This window comes from Pezoporus flaviventris, unplaced genomic scaffold (assembly GCF_033815535.1).
Source record: "Pezoporus flaviventris isolate CSIRO_AGI_PZ_B2104156 unplaced genomic scaffold, CSIRO_AGI_Pfla_v1 ptg000040l, whole genome shotgun sequence".
NCBI classification, from domain to species: Eukaryota; Metazoa; Chordata; class Aves; order Psittaciformes; family Psittacidae; genus Pezoporus; species Pezoporus flaviventris.
In genome coordinates this window covers 2323086-2340477 of record NW_026892588.1, presented here as the reverse complement: position 1 = coordinate 2340477, position 17392 = coordinate 2323086, and the positions used below count along the sequence as shown (strand labels likewise).

The following is a 17392-nucleotide window of genomic DNA, read 5'->3' as shown; positions in this document are numbered from 1 at the left end:
AGTGTTTTATATGACTGATGTCTTGATGTTCTACAAGCTAAGAATAAACACTGTAGGTCATGACAAAAAATGTCCAGAAAAGAAAAAATACTTATTCCAGGATGGAATAAGCCGCGTACAGACACTTCATCTACAGGCTGGCTTTAAAATCAGCTGAGACTGGCTTTGCATGGCCACCTGCAGCCCCAGCTCTAAAGCAGGGAAGACTGTGTGGCTTGGCAGCCCCACGCTGCTGGGTTGTTCATGTCACAGGCTGTGCTGCTGGTGGCTTTTGGTTTTGCAATGGCATGAGCAAGGTCTCAGGGTGATTTAGGGCTTTCAGGCTAGCTGGGGGGGGGGTGGTGGGAATGGAGTAGGGTATGGGGGGTGGATGCTGGCTCTGAACTTCAGAAAGTGCTCCCCATCTGTGACCTTCCCCAGTGCTACTGAAGACTGAAGCATTATAAAGAGCTTCTAATATGTATTTCAAATGCCCCATTAAATGTGGCACAGTAGGTATGCAGCTTGCAGCGGGGCTCACATCCCTTTGCAGGGCACATGCTGCAAAGGGTTTGCAGCACACTGCCTTTGAGGCTGCCTGCTGGGGTCTGAGGTGCTAACACAACCTCCTCCTTAACAGCTACCAGCTCAGCCAGCTATTGAGCAACACGGGAAAAATCCCACAGCACCACAGGCATCACAAGTGCCTGCACACAAGTCCCCACTGTGTAAATGAGGCAGACCTCCTCCTCCCTCAGGCAATGAACGTGGCTGGGAACAGCAAATTGGTGATTTCCCACTCCACCACCTGTCATAACTCCCCTTTTAACCATATTGGGGTTCCCTTTGTGGGCAAGGTTGTTGTGAAACTGTCTCATACATCAGGGCAAAAGTGGTTGGCCCTGGACGTGCTTGGGTGGCCACAGGGGAATTGCAGCCATATTGGTGCAGAGTTGTGTTTGTTGTGCTGGGTGGGAATTAGCACAGCCTCATCCGAAGCCCCTGTGCCTTGGCTGCCAGTTGCAGTGACAGCCCTCAAGTAGGTCTTTATCAGGAGCTTAGTTATATTTTGGGTTTAGGAGGTCACAGCTGTCAGTCGCATTCCTGCCTGAGCCCAGGGCCTGGGAAGGAAATGAGAGCCAGTTCAACATATTCCGTTTCCTGCCCTATTTTAGCCACTTTGCTGTGTTCAGTTGAACACATCCAGGTCCCTGCACTGCCAGGAGGGGCTTCTCTCTTGCGTTGCTGAGCAATGGGGAAAGAGTCGCCTGATTCAAGTGCCTCGAGAGGCATTTCCAGTATTTGGAAAAGCAGTGTTAAATCCCGATACTCATCCAGCTCGCCAAGGGAAATGACGTCTACAACCATGCAGACAGTTGCAGTGTAGCTTGGGCCTCTCTGAAACACGAGGCAGGTTTTGGGTCATCTCTGAGCTTTCTAACAGCTTTTAAAGAACAGATTCAGTTAAGGTGTCATGGATATAAATGCTTTTCCTTTCTTCCTGCCCCAGTATTTTAGTGTTAGCCCGTGAAATGCATGAGCAAACAAGAGTCAAGCCTCGTTGCCTTTATGACAGCAGGTGCCAAATATCGAGCTGGCTGGTTGGAACGCTAAGTGGGGAGAGGAAGCCATGTCAACGCAGTAATGAGCTTTGCAGAGGAAATGCACTTTGCTTTCATTCAGCACTTTTGATGAAGTTGTTTAATCACACTGAAAGGTAAATATTTGCTATCCATCTCCCTGACAATTTGAATTCATCTGGTGTAGCTGTTTCTGAAACACCTCCTCTATCCGAGTAGTGCTTTGTGCTTGTAGAGACTTGGGTCTTTCCATTGTCAGTTCACTTTTTGCCCCCATTAACAGTAAATGCTTGGCTGTTTTCATGCTATGACCACTGAAAGGGCATCTCCATGTCGGGCTGTTCGCAGAAGCCATGAAATCAATTAATACCTCCTAATGCTTGCACTTCCCGGGCAGCAAGCTGGGCTGAGGGCTGCTCAGTGCCTGTGCGGGGCTGCTTCCATTAACGAGCATGTAATTAGCCCATCAAATGACCGCCATCTTGTAACAGTGCTGGACACCACTCACCTCAGCCGGCACACTGGTGTACCAGGGTGGTGGATAACGGTGGCAGCGCTGAGGGAAGGAGCAGCTGCCGACTTTGCCTGTGTGCCCTGCACATCGATCCTGCTCACGTTTGGTTTTATACTCGCTTGCGTTAACGTCCTGGCACTCACCCAAGCATGAAGTAAGTGGGGGAAGCTGAAAGAAGTAGTTAAATGTCAAAACCACATTGGTTTCTCACAGAAAGGTGGCCCGGTGGGCAGCGTTCTGTCACCGGAGCTGAGCGTGTCTGTGCTAAATCTCCACTGATTGCGGGAAACTTATAAAAGTAACGCTGCTTTCCTGACAGAAACTGGCATTGAATTCGGCAAGTGGCTTTGAGACGGAAGAAGTTAAATCCTTTGCTGTCCCTGTTTAATAGAAACCCTGAGGCTGCAGTGTTGAGGCACAGTCTGCCCACAGCTGGGCTTGTCCTCCCTGTCCCTTGGTCTCCTGTCAGGGGCCATGGCAAAACCAAGATCCTCAGGAGATGATCTTGGAGATGAAATCCCAAATGTGGTGGTGTGTTTCGGAAAGCGTTCTTTTGGGGGGGTTAAACAAACTAAACCAGCTGTGTGGAGAGTGGCTGGAGGAGGAAGGGCAGGCAAAGTGCCATGCCACAAGGGATGGTATCTCTTTGTCATCTGCCATTGCTTTTGTCATCTTAACAACTGTGGTAAAAGAAGGAAGTAGCTGGCATGGTTGGTGACTGACACTGGGCAGCAGTGAGCTCTTCCCCATGTGAGTGTTGGATGTGACTTGCTCTTGCTGTGCTCTGATGTAAAAATAAACCGTGGAAAAATAGCCATTGAGAGGCATACATGCAAAACAGGATTTATTCAAAAAGCTTGTCACTGTATACACCTTTTCTTGGCGTTTTCCCTCTGTGGCAGTGTAAGGCTGGAGTTTTCCCCCTTGCTTTGCATAACACCTTAAATATCCTCCTGCTTCTGCTGCAGGCATTATGACTGCTGCCCACTGCTTGCTAGCTCTCTGTCGTCTCCCACCACCAGCCTTTGCTGGCACTGGGTTGAGGGATGCTGATGCCAGGATTTCCCAAAGGAACTTTTCACAGCCAGCACCTGCCGAGGAAAGCTGCCACCATTTGCCACCACTTTTCTTTTTGCTGTGTTTTTCTTTCCTCCTTTTCTTATTCTTTCTTTCTTAAAGTTTCTTTCTCCTTTAAGAGTTTGGAACAGATGTTGGAAATTACTCCCATCTAAGGGTGTGAATAGGAGCCAAGTGACAAAAAGAAACTAAAAGCAAATCGGACACTTGCTTTTGGTTGCATCTACCAACTCCCACCTAGGGATGCAAAAAACAAATCTAAACAAGCTCTGAAACGTTGTTTACAGTTTAAAGAGCAGCTGATGCCTCTTGAAAAACCTTCAGCCCAAGAAGGATTCTGTGGCTTTGTTTCTGACTTTTCTTTATTTCTCCTTCATTGTTGTTCCTAGCGAATGCTGTTTGCATGAAAATGGGACTTTTTTTTTTTCTCAAGAGCTGATCCATCCCTATTACTCATTCCTCATTTGGACATTGACCACTGGAGTCTGGGTCTGTCCAGGCAGTGCAATTAAATCAGACCCTTCAGACTCTAATCCTCTGAGGTACTGGGCTCATTTCCACAGCAACTCATTGTGCTATAGAAAAGGGTTTCTAACTTCGGGTTGATTAAGTATGCAGCAGAAGTTGAGCGAATGTGGTTGTAATGGAGAGTGGGGTGCAGTAATACAGAAAATACCAGTTACATGGGTGATCTACCTTTCTGACAGGGTCCTCAAGGGCAAAGGTAGCTGTTCAAGAACTGAAATTTGCATGTGCTGTTCCCAGCCATGTTTGAACCCCATTTCTTCCCCCGATGCTGTGGGTTTTCCCGTGATCCACTGCCCTTTGCTCCAGTGGGCCTCTTCCAACACAGCTCTGCTCCGTGGCTGGTGTGTTACCTGCAACAGGCTTCTTGTGCCATGTCTTCATCTCCTTGAATTTGGGGAATGCATACTATGTGCTGGTTTCATTGCCGGTCAAAATGTTGCAACAGTTTTCTAGGTGTTCTTGAACTGACCAGTGAAGTGCTTCCTTCCTCTCGGCTCCCTGTCAGAATGACCAGCAAGCTTTGCTGCTTTGACATCTTGTATTTGTCCTAGCAGATGATAATTTGTACCCTGAGTAGTTTTGCCCAAACTTTGGTAAGAGAGATTGTGACGTATGGGGTTCTGTTTGCATCTGTTTTTGAAGGACATGTAAACATGAGGCAGGAGCTGGATTGTAAGACTAATGTGGCTCAGAATGATGTTGAAAATAAGTGGAGTTCTGGAAATACAAGCCTTTTATCTGATGTAAACAAAATAGTTTTCAGTATGGGAGTCTGGCTGCTGTGTTGTGCAAGTTAGGCACCAACCTGATAGACTAAAAGTTAGACTGGGTACGTCTACCCGCAGGGTGAGTTCTTTGATTGCCCAAAAGTGGGTGAGAGATTTGGCATGTCTTCTAAAGATGTTCTGTGATAAGTGTATGTGGTGTATGTAGGCATCCCAAGGCAAGTGACACAGGCTAACTTGAGAGAGCAATAACCCACAACTTCAACAGAATCAAGTATAATAACCATGTGAACAGTATGATTATGTCCAGAAATTAAATCTAGGATAAGACTCAGTGGTACTGCTTAATTCCTGCCCGTTTGTTACAAAATGAGGGAACATACAATTCTTACCTCTGTGTTGTAAAAGGAAAGGACCATTAAAGGTCTCAGTAATACTTACTACTGTGTACAGGGTTGTATTTTGTCTTCCCATTATAGCACACAGTAGGTTACAAATACTGTCTGTCTCTGCAGACAGCGTCCATTGTCTCAGATCCTATGGCTGGCCAGGTGGGAGCAGGTTAAATGCTAGTCTCTGGGAGGTGGCCTTACTTGTAGTCACAAGGTTAGTACTTTACAGGGAATGGTTGGGATTGTGCTGGTGTGCTAGAGTGTAATCTAAACTGGATTTCCTGGGTTTGTAATGCTTAGTATTAGATCAACAATTGCCTCACAGTGTTTATAACTCTAAACTGCTGATACTTGCTCTCAACTGTGATCTCAGTTTAATACTTGTCTTGGAATAGAGATAAGGATTAGTAGGAATCAGTAACACACAGCAGACGTGAGTTTCTACATCCTTTGGTGTCTGTAAATGGCACTGATTCAGCTTACTTTCCTGGGAAATACTTCTGATTCCTCATCGGTTTTTGGTTGTATCAGTATCTAGCAGCAATCTTTTATATCACATTAGATGATGTTGTAAATGTCATTCTCATGGAGTAAGAGTGTATAAAAATCAAAACGAGAAGAATAGAGATAAAATGAAGGGGGTTATAGGTGTCCTTTCCCTTTCTTGGTAGCTAAAGACAGTGTTTCATCGGAATTGGTTGCTATGGTAGAAGTTTCTCAGTAAGAAGAGATTGCTTTTCTAGAGATTTCAGTGCCTTCAGAAAGCTGAAGATAGAGGCATGTGAAAGGGGAAGGGAGGATGGCAGGGGGGGTGGAACTAGATGGTCTTAAGGTCCTTTCCAACCCTAGCTATTCTGTGAAGACAGGGCTGAGTAAGGTGACCGGGGGCACTTGATTGCATTGTAGCTTTACATGGCCTGTTGCAAATCTAGGAGCAAAATGCACAGGTTGAGCCTGTGAGTCAGAGTATCCTCCCACCAGAACTGGGCACATTCAGGGCTCTATGTGTCTCTGTCACACCCAGGTCAGCAATGGAAATGCTCCATCACCTTATTGTGTCACTTAGAACATTTTTACTTGTTTATAAGACTTTGATCTCATACCGCTAGGAAATGTAACAGATGAAAAGAGCATACAAACAGCTTTGCTCTGTGGGGAAATAACTGTGAAGAGAGCTGGGGTGTGTTTTCTGTATGTGCCTGTCTGTAGTACTCCACTGTCACACCAAAATTAACTATTTCACACTTCTTGTCTGTGCAAGTTTTCTCAGAAGGCTTCTTCCTAGCATCTGGAGTGCTATAAATTCATCTTTAGCTCATGGCACTGTCTTTCTGCAGAGAAAACAAAGGACAGTTCTAATCCTCTCTAGTGGCAATAGAAATGCTGAAAACGCTTTGAGAGGAGTATATGCATATGAGGATTTCTGTAAAAGCCTTTACTTTTACCTTGAGACTTGCTTTTCTGAGGTTTTTCTCATTATCACTGACAATCATATTTACTATGTGGCATTGCTCATGGTAAATATTTTGTTCCATTCATTGTATGTGAATATCTCTCATAAAACATTAAAGGCAACAGTGAAATCTGTAGGAAGTACTGCATTCCTGGTGCCTGTGCCGATTCTTTCTTTTTTTTGATTGGGATTTCTGTGCTTATATGCCAATATCATCAGTGATGTTTTCTCTTAAACCTTGTCCCTTCCCAATCCAAACAGATACTTCTTGAGCCTGAAACACAAGATAATAGCTGTACCAGAAGAACAGAAATGTGGAAAGCAAAGGACAGATATACACAGTTAGTGGAGACCTAAGTTTAAGTTTCACAGCTAGGCTTTCAGTGTTGGTTTAAACTCTTTCCCTTTCACAATCCAAATGCAAAAACACATATATGTGGAAAAAGTGCTCCATAACAGCTCTCTAACCCCCATTCTCATTCTTACACAGTAAACTAGTGATTTTTAGTGGAGAACAGAATGTGTTAGGAATGAGTTCTCAGTTCTTAGGGGTGAATGATTTCTAAACAAATCCTTGGTTTTGCTTTCTTTATTGATCCGGACCTGTAATACAGAAAGCCTGTGATGACTTTAGATTGTAGATTTTCAAATTTATTTTTCTCCTTTTCTTTCTTAGCACTCTGTCTTTAATATTCTTTTGGTGAAAACAGAAATGGCTGTGGTCTCACTAGATACCGAGTATCATGATCTGGATATAAAGCCCTACAAAAGAAAGAGCTGTTATAGCTACCCACCTGAGCAAAGCAGGGATTGGACCACACCAGATTTGGCCTGGAAAGTGAATTTTCAGAGGCTGTGAAGCAGTAAGATACAGCAGAGAACATGAGTAGAAAATGTTGCCTTTGACCATTAGTGCTTAGTTATAGCTGGCAGAGGTACTGTGAGTCGTGTGTAGAGGCAGGGAGCTCAGATGGTGTCTGGCTGTACCCTTTTTACAGGCAGGGTACAGCCTTTCCACATCCCAGCCTGTTTGCTTCTAGAAAAATCAATGGCCTGAAACACTAGAAAAACATAGGGGGGAAGTTTGAGAGAAAAAGAAATGACTTTAACTTGTCCCTTATACAAATACAGCTATGTTTAAGTTGATCAGCATACCTGTTATTGCTGAAGTAGGTAGCCAAGAACCCCTGAATTCCTAAATTCAGAACTCTAAATGAAATGACAGTGCAAGTTACTGTATGATCCTGGAATCAAGGACAGCAGGGAAACAAGTAAGAAAGAACATACATCCTTAAAAATAGGAGTGAAAGAAAGCTGAGCAACAGAGGAAAACCAAAACTTTAGGCGAGCTTCTAGTCTCAATTATAGCAGTGTAAGCCCAAAGACACACTGGTAAAACTAATGGACATACCACAGACTGTAGAGTAGCAACTGAGATCAGTTTTCTCTCGTACTTTGGCATTTTCTGCCTCTAGAGGTAGTGACAAAATCCCTGTTACTTATGTTCAGGCATTATCATATAAGTGGAGAACCTCTTGGCATTGCCCCCTGATTTGAGAAGTAAAAGAAATCTTCTGCATTTCTTGTATTTTTTTGTTAACTCTGCTTCCAAAAGGACCTGAAGTCTCAGTGGTAAAACCCTGGTGTTTATTGATAGAATGTAGTTAGTTAAGAGATAAGTTATAAGCAAGGGTGTGATGAGGATTCAGTATCTGTGAGCAGAGAAGTTAGATATTCTGAGGGAGCAAATGGAAATGGCAATTGATATGGAGAGAGAATTCTTGCTGGAATACCCTGGTGGGTTTTATTTTCATGCACTTGAATATGAGTGGAACATTAGTTGAAATGCACAGGCCTTATAACCTCAGAAGCAAGGTTCATTGTCTGAACACTAAAACAGCTCTGTAAACAGCAGCACACACTTATATCTATGTTTGGTTAGTGTTTGCCTCCTCAGCAGCTGGACTTGTTTGGTACAATCTCATGCATAGAAGTAACAACTTAGAAAATTTCACTTTGAAGAGCTGGAGTCTCCAAATGCAGTCACCTGCTTGGGGAAGAAATCAGTGCACAGTTTGTGTGTTACCCTTCTCCAAAGCGTACAGAGGTAAGACAGTTCAAAGGCTGGGATTAGTTTCCCTGCCTACGAGAGGCATTGCAGGGATCCAGCTCAACATGACTATGAAATCTAACTGCTTCAGTTGTCGTCATACTCATCACTCAGGAAAAAGGCAGCAATTGGGGTGACCCTGAGCAGCGAGCTGCCTTTCTCCAGGCTGGATGCATGTTGTCATTCAGTTTATCTAGACGCCTATAAGCACTGTTAAGAAGTAACTGACTGGCACGTTAGGCTCCTGCTGGTGGATTAATTTTTATTGCCTTGTTTATTTGGGAAGTGCTAGTGCTCAGCTTGCTCCAAGGTTTGAAAGGTTGCTTTCACCCTGGGATCCTGTGTTGCTGGCTGCTGCTTTAGGGATCAGGGCTCTTCTTAATCATCAGTAAGGTGGGGGTTGTTCCTTCAGAATCACGTATTTGCTACTACATTGGGCTTTTCATTTCATGTTCTTGTTTGCTTTGGCTCTGTTTATGAAACTAAGTTTGTAACCAAGAAGGAAGGAACAGATACGTGAAAAACCTGTGAGTAGGAGAGGAGCTGGTGAGGAAGCCTGGAACCGGGATAGTTAATCTGAGCTATCCAAGGACTTGAGCTAGTGGCAGCATTAGTTAGAAGTGCAATGTGCGCATGACCTGTCACTAAAACAAGCGCTGCACCTTGCAGAGTAAGTGGAGGAATGTCATGGAGATCTTGCTGTGCCCACATAACCTAAAGCTGCCTTTGGATTTAAAGTTACAATCATTTTATTTCTCCAAATCACATGTGCAAATCTAAACCTGAGGTGTGAGAATGAGCATAAATGATCAGGGCAGGGGGACAACAGAATTTAGTTTTGAAGCTTTTTACCTCCAAGTCGCTGTTTCTCAGCAGCCCAAGTCTGTAGTGGCTGAAGTCCTGAAGAAGGTTTGCAGGTGCAGTGTAGACAGGGAGGCTGAAAGATCCTACCCCGTGTAAGTGAATATTTGTTTTGGTTTTATACAAAGTAAAGAGGAATCACATCTAAAAAGACACGCATCATCATTTGTAGCAGTAATTCCATTTCTTTTTACCCGTAAATGCTAACACAAAACATTATGGAAGGAAACAAAAACAAGTTAAGAGCAATCCCCTGGGAACGGACTTAGTTCTGTTTCTTATGGACTATTTTCAGATTTTAATATTTAAAATAAATTGCTTACATAAGCAGTTCAGGACCCTGAACTTCCCATGAAAACCTCAGACAAATGATTGCAAGTAACTAACATGCAGCATATGGATCGCGGCTTTCACGTGACTCTGTATACAGTGTTTTGCAATGGGTCTTCCATTGACTCCTTTAAAACAAAATAATAACATGTCCCATCAAGACAGCAATTCAGGTTTGCCCAGCAAAGGGTGACCTGAAGGATGTCTCGTAGCACCTGCTGAAACCTGGTGTGAATGATGTTATTCTTCACCAAGAAGTACAGGAAGTATGCCACGTGGTAAGGTGTGAAGCAGACCAGAAATGCCACAAGGTTTGTCACCACTATCGTCTCTGCCCTCGTGGTGTGTGTTTGGGGGTTATCTGGTTTTCTGTGCTTTCTCAGGCACCTGACGGTCTGAGCAGTGCAGAAGGTCATGGTTGCCATGCTGCCGAAGAAGGTGGCCTCCAAGGCGCTGAACAGACCTGCATTTTCCCATGTGCTCTTGGAGAAGTTATGGAAGCAGGATGAGATGTTGTGGCCCTTTCCATGCAGCTGGAAAGTAGAGACTGTCCCAGCTGAGGTGCCCAGGCAGATGATAGCACAGACCACAGCAGCTTTCTTGATGGATCGCAGGGTGGAAGCTGTGAAAGGGTGCCGGATGGCAATGTACCGGTCTACACAGATGCAGAGGGAAATGAGGATGCTGCCATACATGTTTACAAAGTAAAGACTCTCCAAGGTGGAGCAAAACACAGATCCCAAGTTCCACCGGTCCTGAAGGTGGTAGGAAATAATTTTAAAAGGAAGAGTAAACAGCAGCAAAGTATCCAGGAAAATAAGGGCTACCATGTAGACTGTAGACTCTGACAGCTTTTTAACCTTAAAAAGCAGGAACGACAGAGCCATCACATTGAACAGCAATCCCAGGGTGAATATGGGGGTGTACATGATGAGCTGGAACAGTTCCACAGTAGCACTGATACTGCTGATGTTGCTGTTGGCACGGGTCTCATTCATATCTCCAGGTATGAAGAGGTATTCTCCAGCTGGAAGAGAAGAAAATCACCTTCACCACAAAGAAGGATAAAAATCACATTTAAGACACGGTACAAAGGCAAATGAGGTCTTTGTGTCCATAGAGATGTTTTTTCCTCTTGGACTGCTGTGTGCTGAATTGCAGCTGCCAGTAACACAGAGCTTATCATTGCCAAGGGATCTTGGGGCAAGATTGTGCCTCAAGGAGAAGCAAGGATTTCTGAGGTCACTGGCACTGTTACCCCAAACTGTGCTGCCCTATAATTTAGGCTAGGCAGAATATAGGTTTGACTGCAGCATCCCCTTGGAGTGTTGCAATCTCTTTGCAAAGCTGGGGAAGCAGCCCCTGATTTTAGGGTTACTTGGATTATGGGGATAGAAGCAATTAGTTGGATTGGGTTTCCTGAATCAAGCTATTATAATAGATTTTGGGGAATCAAAAGCATGAAGGGTCCTGCATATTTATTAATGTGAAGATCCCAAATGGTCATGGGCATTCTGCACCCTCTCGAACCACCACTGGCTGTGATTACCTCTGTCCCTTCTGACAAACTTGCTAAAAGCAGCAGGCAGGAAGTTTCAAGCAGGCTATTTTTAGAAGGGGTCAAATCTTTACAAGCAGAATGAGATTTAAGAACCCAAGGTTTTGTCTAAAGCAGCCAGACTTACCACAGCAGATGAAGTTGTGTCTGCAGACACAGGATTTGCAGAAGACAGCTCGTTTCTCCTCCGCAAAGAGGGAACTAAAAATGTTGAGGTAGGCACCCTATGAGGAGGGGTCATGGAGTAATCTTCTTTAGAGGAAGGGTGCCGGTTTGATTCTGCCTTGAAACTCTCATGATAAGGACCGGGAAGGCTCTCATTGGTTTCTGCAATGCTGGAATCAGCCGGAATCACTTAAAATGCAAATGCACAGGACTAGCTGGTCCTTTCTTCCAGCCACTTCCGTCACAGCAAATGTAACCTGTAAATAAAGCCTTTCAGAGATCTTTCTGTCAGCACGCAGGAATTACATTTGATCTGCTGCTCTCTAATTGTTATTACTTCCACCTAGTGACTTTCCTATATGAGTTAATGATCTTGGTGCTGTTTCATTTCAGACTTGTGAACCTGTTTTCAAATGTGCAATCAAAGTTCCTGTTCTGCAGATCAAGTTGCTCCCTGAGTATTTCCGAGGTAAGCTCTCCTGCACAGTGATTTGAGGGGGATTAGCATCAGCAAAAAAAGAAATATAATTATTTCTTAAAACCTAGCAGTTACTGTTAGGAAGACAGAGCAGGTTGGCTGTTTGCTTCTTGAGGACACACTGGTGCCAGGTAAACGATTCTGTAAGATACTTGTTTACATTGCAGAAGTGAGAAAACCAAGGGTAGAAACCCAGCCTGATGAGGAGAATGGGGTGCTGGCAGGGCTATGGGTGCAGGAAAGCATCCCTCTAGTGGGGTCAGATGCAGGGCTCCATCCACTGCTGTAGCAGGTACAGGTTTTATTCAGGTCCCTGCAGCTGGCAATGCTGCTGGCTGTGTAAAGCCTCCTCCAGCAGAGCACCACTGCCTATAAGGCATGGGGGGACATGGCTCAGTGCAGCAGCAACTCTGACAGCAGTACCTGCTCTGCTGCCATCTGGGGGCGACTGAGGCTGGTTGGAGGGGAAAGAATGCATTTCCCCTCACCAAATAGAAAAGCAAAGCATGAGTTTGTGAAGCACTTGGGGATCTGAGAGGCTGGAGGGGAGAAGTACCTTGTTATGCTGCAGGTCGTTCACTGCCTGGGAGTTCAACCCTCCTGCAGCCACGGGGCTGGGGAGTTTGTTGTGAGCTGGGTTGTGTCCCACGGCAGATGAGGGGTTCCACTGGTGACCTGGGCAGAGACACTGCCCAATACGCTGCTCTGCTGAGTCCCCTGCATCAAATGAAACACTTTGAGTCTAATACTGAGAGGGAACCCATTACAGAGAAATAGGATTTCAACTTCACAGCAAGATTTTTACCTGAGAAAAATCTACTTATGATAAAAAGGGATTTTAGACCAGAGTCTGTTGTGTAGATCTGTAAGCAAAGCAGAAAACTTTTAAAGCATGAACAAAAAGGGTAGCTCTGTTCATTCTTAAGAATGAATAGTAGATATGCTATAAACAGAACAAGTTATAACAAATATATTTAATTTTCAGCTCTTGTAGCAAGAGAAAAGCTGTTAAGGTTTTACTACAGTAGAATATTCTCTCTCACCATCTTACCTTTGGGTTGTGTTTAGCTCTGCTTGGTGACTTTTCTTCCTTCTCAGCTTGTAGAATCCTTGAGCCTTGTGTTGTTTTTTGGAGGCAGTGGAGTGAGCTGCATGCAAATGGCTTGTCAGGATGCCAGGAAGCATAAAGTGCTGCTGATTTTGGTTTCATCACGTATTTCCATTACGGCAGCTGTCTCCCCACGCTGGGTCTGCATACACGCAATATGTACATATTATGTCATGCAGAGCCCATTTAAGGATGTAAATGCTTTGTGGGACTAGTGTCTCTGAGTCACCCATTCAAAACAGTATCCAGTGACAGAGAAGGAAATTCTGGCCTTACAGACCTTTGTCTTTTTTCCTCTACAAGACATGGTTTTATTGATTGTCGGTAACATCTGTGAGTAGTATAAGCTGTTAAAATGTGCTTTAAGCTAAATCCTAAGATATTGGTGTCATTGTTTCCATTACTTTTCATGATACCAAAAGGGTAAAAGAGGTCATTGATTTTCAATGGTGATCTGATATGTTCATTTCCAGTTGGTATTTTAAAGAAAAGACAGGGTTTACTCTAAAATGTGTTTATACCCCTAGGGAACAGGGCATTTGCCCATGAATTGTGTCAGGGGCTGATTTTGATTAGGTAGGAAGGGAGAAAAAAGATTTAATTTCTCTTTTTTTTTTTATTCTTTCTTTTTCTTTCCACCTTGCACATGGGTTTGCAGTCTCTTACCAAAGGGGGAAAGCAGTGCCAGAGGGGTAGTTTTGCTTGGTCCTCTGCATAGCCCATAGATAGGAAACCTGAGGATTATATTGGCTGGATTCAAACTGTGCATCTGTGAAAGCAGTGGGGGATAGGAGATAAGAGAAAAAAATAGTACTTGGGGTTTCCCCATGGTATTTCATTCAAAATGACTCTACTTAAGTAAAAACAGAAGAAACACCCCCAAAGGAAAAAAAAACATGATAGAAAGTCTGAGTGAACAATACTTCATTGCATTCCTCAGCTAGATTACACTTCTGATACTGCCACCAGTGCTTGGAGTGGATGTTCTGTCTTCCTCATTCAAGGTTTCCACCTCACACACTTGGAGCATTCTCTTCTTTCTCATTTTCTCTTTGATACTCATACTCTTATGCTACCTAAGTGCTGCCCACCTCACCAGAAGCATGCCTCCTTGGGCCTGCTTGCTGCACAAAGCCCCATGTGGATAGGCATCTGGAGAAAGGTGCTTTGGAAAGGGGAGGATGAGGAAGCAGCAATGCCAGGTTGGCACATCATAGTCCAGCCACCAACAGTGGTTGTTCCACTTTTTTATTCCAGCAGACTTCCTCGGGATATTTTTTAAGGAGGGATCTGTGGAGGAATGGCCAGAAAGGCATGCAGGGGGTACAAATGCACTTGAGACAAGGTGTGAAGACTCCTCTCCTTTCACACGGTGAAAAAGGGTGATGCTGAGGGCTGATGGAGAGGAGAAAATTAAACCCAGTGAGCAGTGTAATGGCCACAGTAGAGCAATGTATGGAGCCTTGGGAAGGTGTTGGAGAAGCTTTTACTGCTAGAGTGTGCTTGATTAAGGTTGCCATGGGGGGCTGACAGCATGTCTGAACTCCTTGGTCCTGCTGTGAAGCCTCGCTGAGTGGCACCCAGGAATGCCAACTTCTCCCTGCATCTCACTTGGGACATGGGCTAAGAGGCTATGGGAGCTTGCTCCTGCCCCCCATGGGCCAAGTACTTGCCTTGGGCTATTGCAGCATCCCTCCAGGGCTGCCTGCGCCTCAGGGTGTGCCACAACTGTGATGAAATATCCCGTCACTTAAATCTGGTGGCTCTAGAGAGCTGTTTGTTATGGTGATGCTCCATCTTGTGGCTACAGGGGAAATGAGAAACGCGGCTTCAGCCCTCTGGCGTCCCTGCGGTGGGTCACCAGAAGGAACAGCTTCTCCTGCAGCTCAGACAGCTTATTCCATAACCTGCCTCCACCAGCAGAGGTTGTTGTCTTCACCACCCACCATCCTGACAGCCCAGGACAGGTGAGAAAAGGGAGAGCAAACAGCTGTGATGGTGAGAAGCAGAGAGGACCAAAGCTCACAAACAACTGAAGTGGAGCTATTCTGCTGCGTGTGGGGTCCTGATAAGGCTGAGATCCCAGTACACTGGTCTGACCTCAGCCGATGGCCTTGTCAATGCTGGTTAGTGTCCTCTGAAGGACCCTACAGTTAGAGAGAGGTGCCAGCAATCCTTGACTGTGCACCAGTGCCAAGGGTGTCCCAGTGGAGAATGGTCCTTTCAATGCTGGAGGAGCTTAATCTTCTGCCTGGGAGAGCAGGTGAGCTGATTTCTCTCTCTGAGCCCTGGTATGTTTAGTTTTGAAGGGATCTAGTATTTATTGAGACATATATCTCCACTTCCACAGAGAAATCAGCTGGGAATGCTCCTATGGGACCCCTGAGGCTAGGTCAGCAGCGTGGGAGGTTCTTCTATCAGTGCTCCAGGACTAATGAAATGTGAATAAATGCAAAAGGAACTCCTTTTGTTAAATCTTCTACCATGTTGTGAAATAAGGCCCAGGCAATTCAGGCATTTATTCCCTTACATCCTTACTCTGCTGATTCTCAAGCTGCAGCCCCAACAGCTACAACTTGGTGGAGATCTGCCTCTTGTGTTTCAGCTCTTTCACTTGTAGTTATTCTCCCACTCCACAAAGCAGTTGTTCAAGCGTGACTTGTTCACCCTGGCTGGGACCTTACACGCAGATCACTCTGTGTGTCTCCTTCCAGCCTTTTGGCTGAGTCATTTTGACACTTCTTAAGGTATTTCTGTATGTTTTCCCCTACTCAAACTACTAGCTATGCTGGTCTTCAACTCATAACTGGACCTCCAGTCCAAAAGACCCTTAGATGCATTTTGAGCTCACAGGGCTGCTCGTACGGTTGAGGAACTGCATCCTTCTGGTATGCACCCTGTGGTGACCAGGAGAACCTTCATCAGAGCCCACATGGCTCAAGGCTCTATTTCTTCTTATGGAAAAGGTCAGTTTTCTTTGCCTTGTTTCTGGGGCCTGTGTAAGGGCCCAGTGTGTGTCTGTGAGAAATGGTTAGGTGTACTTACAGCAGCCCTCATGGAGGGGATGGAAGTTCATTGCATGTCATTGTGAGAAAATAATGAACTAAAGAATATAAGAGTTGTTTTAGGCCAGAGAAATAGTGTGTCTAATATGACACCCTGTCTGACAGAGGCAGCAGTGGATATTTAGGAGAAGAGTGCACTAAGAAAATGCATTCCTATTGTTGACAGTGCTTCTAGCAAGAAGAAGCTTAGCAAATAAGGAAAGCTTGATCTTAAGGCTCCCTTAAGTTCCAAACTTTGCTGTTCCCATGCCCCATTGTTTTTCTACTGAGGCCTTAACAGATACATGCCATGCACTGAACATGGTATGCACATACCTGTTTAGCAGGCAATTCTAGCATCTTTATGCTGAAAAAACCAGAATGCTTTATCTATGTATCTTTAGCATTTCAGGGAACCAGTTGGATATTTATGAACTGTAGTATTTAACTGCTGCTTCCTTTAAAAACAAGCCAAACCACCCGCAAACTGTATGATGCTACAACTTTACTTTTCCAGTGTTTAGTAGAGGTAGTTTGTCTGTTAATACTGCTTAACAGAGAAAGGAGATAGGTTGCCAGATGAATCACAGTTTTTGACTTTCTTTCTTCTTGAAAGACAGCAAACATCTGAGTTCACCCTAGTCTGCACATTTTTGTTTCCTTTTCACACATTTATAATTTGGTTACGTTTGATACAGTATTTTTTTGAGTAGGCTGTTTTTTTCTTTTTAAGCTTTGGTTGCTAACAGTTTACGCAGAAGCAAGTCCAGTACCTCATTCATTTCACGTTCAGATTTAAGGCAGAGGAAAAGGAAGACTTCCAATAGCTTTGTGTTCTTTGTCACTGTTGCCATTTAGCATTAGGTACCTCTGCAAGAGGTGGTTTCTGACCTGCTCTCTCTTCTCAGAAGAGCTACTGTGCCATAATTACATTTGGGTGCAGAAAGGGAACTCTGAATTTCCAGGCCTATTTTGAACACCAGTCCCTTTTAAAGCTTTTGACTGATGGAATAGGCTAGACTATTTAATTTGGAAGGGACCTACAATGATCATCTAGTCCAGCTGCCGAGTCAAAGCATGTTGTTAAGGGCATTGTCTAAAAGCCTTTTAAACACTGACAGTCTTGGACCATCAACCACCTCTCTAGAAAGTGTGTTCCAGTGTTTGACCACCCTCCAGGTAAAAAAATGCTTTCTAAAGCCCAGTCTAAGACTCCCTTGGTGCAGTTTTGAACCACTCCTCTCGTTGCATACCAGGAAGAAGAGATCAGCACCTCCCTCTCCAATTCCCTTCCTCACGAAACTGTGCAGAGCAGTAAGATTGCCCCTCAGCCTCCTTTCTTCCAAACTAAACAAGCCCAAAGTCCTTAGCTGCTCTGTGTTAGGACATTTCTCCTCTGAATGCATTCAAGGACCTTCACATCCTTCTTAATTGGAGAGGCCCAGCACTACATGCAGTATTCAATGTGAGGCTGCACCAATGCTGAATAC

General features: G+C 44.6%; 1 protein-coding gene across 1 annotated transcript; it reads right to left on the bottom strand.

Moving 5' to 3' along the window:
* Positions 1-9364: 9364 nt before the first annotated feature.
* LOC133275400 (G-protein coupled receptor 55-like) lies at positions 9365-13031 on the bottom strand. The gene is made up of 3 exons (XM_061465369.1): positions 12802-13031; positions 11235-12613; positions 9365-10576 (listed from the first exon to the last, which is right to left on the bottom strand). Exon 3 carries the CDS (start codon positions 10545-10547, stop codon positions 9630-9632), a length of 918 nt encoding a protein of 305 aa, XP_061321353.1. The 5' UTR covers positions 10548-10576; positions 11235-12613; positions 12802-13031; the 3' UTR covers positions 9365-9629.
* Positions 13032-17392: the final 4361 nt, after the last annotated feature.